The sequence below is a fragment of the Oncorhynchus gorbuscha genome, linkage group LG18, assembly GCF_021184085.1.
Source record: "Oncorhynchus gorbuscha isolate QuinsamMale2020 ecotype Even-year linkage group LG18, OgorEven_v1.0, whole genome shotgun sequence".
In the NCBI taxonomy this organism is placed as follows: Eukaryota; Metazoa; Chordata; class Actinopteri; order Salmoniformes; family Salmonidae; genus Oncorhynchus; species Oncorhynchus gorbuscha.
Window position 1 is genome coordinate 51,032,897 of NC_060190.1, and position 6,447 is coordinate 51,039,343.

The following is a 6,447-nucleotide window of genomic DNA, read 5'->3' on the forward strand; positions in this document are numbered from 1 at the left end:
GAACAGCAGTAAAATAACAATAGCGATGCTATATACAGGGGGTACTGGTACACAGTCAATGTGCGGGGGTACCGGTCAATGTGCGGGGGTACAGAGTCTGTGCGGGGGTACAGAGTCAATGTGCGGGGATACAGAGTCAATGTGCGGGGGTACAGGTCAATGTGCGGGGGTACAGGTCAATGTGCGGGGGTACAGAGTCAGTGTGCGGGGGTACAGAGTCAATGTGCGGGGTACAGGTCAATGTGCGGGGGTACAGAGTCTAGTGCGGTGGTGCAGAGTCAGTGTGCGGTGGTACACAGTCAATATGCGGTGGTACACAGTCAATATGCGGGGGTACAGAGTCAATGTGCGGGGATACAGAGGGTACAGAGTCAATGTGCTTGGGGGGAACAGGTCAATGTGTCGGGGGTACAGAGTCAATGTGCGGGGGTACAGAGTCAATGTGCTTGGGGTACAGGTCAATGTGCGGGGTACAGAGTCAGTGTGCGGGGTACAGAGTCAGTGTGCGGTGGTACAGAGTCAATGTGCGGGGTACAGAGTACAGAGTCAATGTCGGGGGTACAGAGTCAATGTGCGGGGGTACAGAGTCAGTGTGCGGGGGTACAGAGTCAATGTGCGGGGGTACAGAGTCAATGTCGGGGGTACAGAGTCAATGTGCGGGGGTACAGAGTCAATGTGCGGGGGTACAGAGTCAGTGTGCGGGGGTACAGAGTCAGTGTGCGGGGGTACAGAGTCAGTGTGCGGGGGTACAGAGTCAGTGTGCGGGGGTACAGAGTCAGTGTGCGGGGGTACAGAGTCAGTGTGCGGGGGTACAGAGTCAGTGTGCGGGGGTACAGAGTCAGTGTGCGGGGGTACAGAGTCAGTGCGGGGGTACAGAGTCAGTGTCTTGGGGGTACAGAGTCAGTGGGGTACAGAGTCAGTGTGCTTGGGGGTACAGGGTACAGAGTCAGTGTGCGGGGGTACAGAGTCAGTGTGCGGGGGTACAGAGTCAGTGTGCGGGGGTACAGAGTCAGTGTGCGGGGGTACAGAGTCAGTGTGCGGGGGTACAGAGTCAGTGTGTTAGTAGTAGTTTGCGGGACACAATAAACTGCAGGAATGCTACTCTCCCCCTGTCCCCATCTCTCTCTCTCACACACACACAGAATAAAGACATGTCATATTGTGTATGTATACAGTGTTGTAACGATGTGCACATAGTTCAAGTAAAAAGATCTGAAAATAAATCAACATAAATATGGGTTGTATTTACAATGGTGTTTGTTCTTCACTGGTTGCCTTTTTCTTGCCGCAACAGGTCACAAATCTTGTTGCTGTGATGGAACACTGTGGTATTTCACCCAGTAGTTATGGGAGTTTATCAAAATTGGGTTTGTTTTGGAATTCTTTGTGGATCTGTGTAATCTGAGGGAAATAGGTCTCTCTAATATGGTCAGGATGTTAGGAAGTGCAGCTCAGTTTCCACCTCATCTTGTGGGCAGTGAGCACATAGCCTGTATTCTCTTGAGAGCCATGTCTGCCTACGGCGGCCTTTCTCAATAGCAAGTGTATATCTTTCTGTTTATAACCTCCAGTAAACTCCAACACTCATCTACTCATCTACACGATACGTCTTTATTATGGCTATGCTGCACAAAGCCAGCAAAAACAGCCAGAGTATATAGTCCCCTCGTTGTATTTGTGCGCGTGTGTTTGCCTGCATTTGTGTTCATGTTCTTGGGTTGTCGAAGGTGGACTGTCTCACATGAAATTCCAAATGTCGTTGTTGCGACACCTTTTCCCATCTTTTCCTGTGGTTTAGTTGAGAGAAGGAGGAGGTTCAACATCAACGACCGGATTAAAGAGCTGGGCGGTATGATCCCCAAAACCAACGACCTGTAAGTCATCTCACTTCACTGTGTGTTGTTTGTTCTTCGATGTCTAAGTGGTCTGATGTACATGGCCTTCTTCTTGTATGCCTATGTGCAACTAGACTATGGTCATCAGAAACAAATGAGATACTTCTAAAGGTGTTCTTCTGGAATGTTCTGTAGGGACGTGCGCTGGAATAAGGGCACTATTCTGAGGGCTTCAGTAGAGTACATCAAGCGGATGCAGAAGGACATGCAGAGGACCAGAGAGGTGGAGAACAACTTCAAGAGGATGGAGATGGCCAACAAACAACTGTGGCTGCGCATCCAGGTAACACACTCTGTCTCACACACACACACACACACACACACACACACACACACACACACACACACACACACACACACACACACACACACACACACACACACACACACACACACACACACACACACACACACACACACACACACACACACACACACACACACACACACACACGCATACACACACACTCTGTCACACACGCATACACACACACTCTGTCACATACACACACACACACACTCTGTCACACACGCATACACGCACGCACACACAAACACACACTCTGTCACACACTTATACAGTACATACATTAAAGAGCATGTATGAGCTTTAGAATGCCATGCAGTTCATCATCTCTTCATCCCCTCTCTCTCTCTCTCTCTCTCTCTCTCTCTCTCTCTCTCTCTCTCTCTCTCTCTCTCTCTCTCTCTCTCTCTCTCTCTCTCTCTCTCTCTCTCTCTCTCTCAATTAAATTCACTTCAATTCAAGGGCTTTATTGGCATGGGAAACATGTGTTAACATTGCCAAAGCAAGTGAGGTAGATAATATATAAAGTGAATATATAAAGTGAAATAAACAATAAAAATTAACAGTAAACATCACAAATGTCATATACATACAGTGTTTTAACAATGTACAAATGGTAAAGGACACAAGATAAAATAAATAAGCATAAATATGGGTTGTATTTACAATGGTGTGTGTTCTTCACTGGTTGCCCTTTTCTCGTGGCAACAGGTCACAAATCTTGCTACTGTGATGGCACACTCTCTCTGTCTCTTTCTGTCTCTCTGTCTCTCTGTCTGTTTCTCTCTCTCGCACGCGCGTTCTCCCTGCTCTCTGTGTGTAGGAGTTGGAGATGCAGGCTCGTCTGCATGGCCTCCCCAGCACCTCTCCCTCTGGGATGGGTTCCTACGTCAAACAGGAGACCAGCCCTGAGGAGAAGCTCCAGCAGCAGCAGGCTCAGGCCCAGGGCCAGCAACACCTCCACCACCCCCAGTCCCTTCACCTCCAGCCTCAGCAGGGCCAGCTCAGGCAGCTGCCCCCTCTGCCCCCTCACCTCCAGCCCCAGCTTCCCCTCCAGTACTCAGCCGTGGGCAGCTCCCAGCCCTTTGACTTTGCCCAGTCGCTGGACTTGTGTGACGGGGTGCCTGGCTTCCCAGAGGGCCTGTCGGGGCTAGGGGAGCTGGGCGGCCTTGGTACCCAGGGAAGGAGAGGCGACCTGGGCTTCCTGATGATGGACGAGCCCCTGTCTCCTCTGGGTGGAGACCCTCTGCTCTCTGCCATGTCCCCTGAGGCCTCGGTCGACTCCAGCCGCAGATCCAGCTTCAGCATAGAGGACACCGATATACTGTAGATGGAGTATACACACACACACTGTAGAACCACACACAGAGTGTGTACACACACACACATATGGTACGTATTGTACACACAGTAGAAATACACCCAGAACACTGATATACTGTGACATGCTTATGCTCTGTTCAACAACCCAGCCAGCATACATTTGCACTCTAAACTCTCTCACACACACTCCAAGCATGCTGTACAAACACTGATACACACTTACACACACAAACTTGACATTCTCATAGATGCACACCCTTTCTTAGCACTCGTATAGATACACATTCAACAGCAATATTAGAAATGAAACCATGTTTCAGATTGAAATAATTGTGTCCTACCACTGTAAATATCAGAGCACCTCTGAATGATAAACAATCTATTACACACGCGCACACACGCGCACAGCACAGAAGAGACCCTGTTATTTGAAGGGTGAGGCACTGACAAAGGTTTGAGACACAGACCTCGACCCCTTACTTTGTAAAACACACTGGCATGACCTCGAGTCTGCAAGCTACTGCCTTCTCCTGTGTCGCCTATGACCTTTAGCCTTAATGGTACTGCCAAGTCCACTCCATGACCTCTGACCCCTGTGTGAACTCTGAACATTGAGGACAGATGGTTTGGCCTTGATTGTGAGGTGTTGTAGCGATGCAAGGGGTTATATAGCTCCACAGGTTTCTAAGTAGTGCCACTGTGTAGCATCATAGGGTGTAGGATCTCCTGTAGCCCTGACCCAAACCTGCCAACGGGCCTTGTGTTAGCCACCTGAAGACCCACTCTCTCTGGCTGAGATGGAGGGTGGGAGAGGGTTGTCTTTTAGTAAGTTGTACTGTATAGTTAGGAGGGAGAGGACCAGTCATAGAGATTGGCTTAGATAACCCAGTAATGTCATTGTCTCCACTGTAACAAACACACACACACAACACACACACACACACACACACACACACACACACACACACACACACACACACACACACAGCAGTGTGCCTTGAGGCTGTGTTCAAATCAAGACTTTGAGCGAAACTTCGGTACCTCACCCAGTCTGTGCATGTAGAACTGTCAGCTTTGGGTCAACCAGGTTAAACTAGACACTCACCAGGTACTAACCAAACCAACTCTGTAGAAACCAAACTACAGCTGTACAATACATAAATAAACTAACAGGAAAACAAATATCTTTCAGATTTGGGTGAGGGACTGAGGTCAACGCTTTGATTTGATATGGCTTATGATCAGTACAGAGAAAAGGAAGTCAAATGATGATTTGAAAGGTATTTGTCTGTATTCTATTATAGTTTGTTGTTTTATTTGATTTCATCTCCCAATGCACTGGAAGCTATATTATTTAATTGACTTTGTACACGAAAGACTTTTCAGTTTTATGCCACTTAAAATGTCTTTTATTTGTATTTGTCCTTTTCATTTTATTCCTAAAGTACCTTTTTCTCTAATAGCCATTTAAAAGTGAAAGTATTCAAGCCACTTGCGTGACAGTGTACGACCAGTGGGGAGCCATATTCTATACTTCTCTTTGTGGAAGAATGATTCAAATTTCACCAGGCTTTGAAGAGTTTAGAAGATCATGTACATTTACAGTATGATGTCATTTTTATATTGATTGGGATTTTCTCTCTTTTTTAACCTCTAGAAATTGGAGCCAGAGACTAAGTTGAGAGGTGATTTTATTTGATTTGATGAAGTTATAATTGTGATTTTTGTGAATGTGAAGATGGCCTGTACCGGTACCAAGCCAAACCCAAGCACCACAACAACAGGGTATTTTCCTTCATGGTGCCACTTTGACCCTGACTTTGGTTTCCATTTAGACTACTTCCTTCTGATGGAAGTCAGAACTACCATGGAGGAGTTCTGTTGCCATAGCGTTGGCACAGCCTTGAACAAACCTGACCTTCTCTCTGTCTGCCAGAGTTCCCCTTTACCCTTCTCCAATGTTTGTAATCAATTGTTTTACTTTTGTGTATATTGTCCAGCCAACATTTTAAAGAGCTTGTCTGCAGATAATGTGGCGTGTTGTCCCCTCTGTGACTGTCCCCCTCCCCCATGTCACTGTATTCGACTGATTCTGGCCGACTGGTCAGGGGAAACTGGCATTCTGGCTTTGCTTTGGATATAAAATGTTTTACCAAAATCCACCCAGCGCTCCCAGAGTGTTTCTTTACTGTCTGGGTGATGTTCCTGTGAGATGCATGCAGATGAAAAGGTGTGTGTGTGTGTGTGTGTGTGTGTGTGTGTGTGTGTGTGTGTGTGTGTGTGTGTGTGTGTGTGTGTGTGTGTGTGTGTGTGTGTGTGTGTGTGTGTGTGTGTGTGTGTGTGTGTGTGTGTGTGTGTGTGTGTGTGTGTGTGTGTGCGTGTCTGGTGTATGTGGTGTGTGTGGTGTGGCGTGTGTGGTGTGGCGTGTGTGTGTGTGTCACAGAGTTTGATCAGCGTCTTGGAATAGCTTCATCATACTGTTATACCTGACACCAACATTGCTGTTCCTATTTTATTCCACCAGGGAGAGTCAGAGAGCCATCTGACAAGCCCAGCCAGGGTCCCTCTCTCTCTCTCTCGCTCTTTTTCTCTCACTTTCAATTCAATTTCAACTGAACCTCTATGGGATCAGTGTCCCCCCTGCTTGACGGTTGAACTAACGTAGGCTAATGTGATTAGCATGAGGTTGTAAGTAACCAATACATTTCCCAGGACATAGACATATCTGATATGGGCAGAAAGCTTAAATTGTAGTTAATCTAACTGCACTGTCCAATTTACAGTGAAATAATACCATGCTATTGTTTGAGGAGAGTGCACAAGTATGAACTTGAAAATGTATTAATAAACTAATTAGGCACATTTGGGCAGACTTGATATAACATTTTCAACAGATATGCAATGGTTCATTGGATCAGTTTA

At 46.9% G+C, this 6,447-nt stretch overlaps 1 protein-coding gene across 7 annotated transcripts in view; it reads left to right on the forward strand.

Moving 5' to 3' along the window:
• The window catches only part of LOC124002629 (transcription factor EB-like), a 75,803-nt gene extending 70,116 nt beyond the window's left edge, over window positions 1-5,687 (forward strand). For all 7 annotated transcript variants that reach the window (XM_046310196.1, XM_046310199.1, XM_046310197.1 and 4 more), the window contains 3 exons: window positions 1,799-1,874; window positions 2,031-2,178; window positions 3,026-5,687. In XM_046310196.1, the coding sequence (XP_046166152.1) occupies window positions 1,799-1,874; window positions 2,031-2,178; window positions 3,026-3,532 (731 nt within the window). In that variant the 3' untranslated portion in view covers window positions 3,533-5,687. The remainder of the gene's footprint in view (window positions 1-1,798; window positions 1,875-2,030; window positions 2,179-3,025) is intronic.
• Window positions 5,688-6,447: the final 760 nt, after the last annotated feature.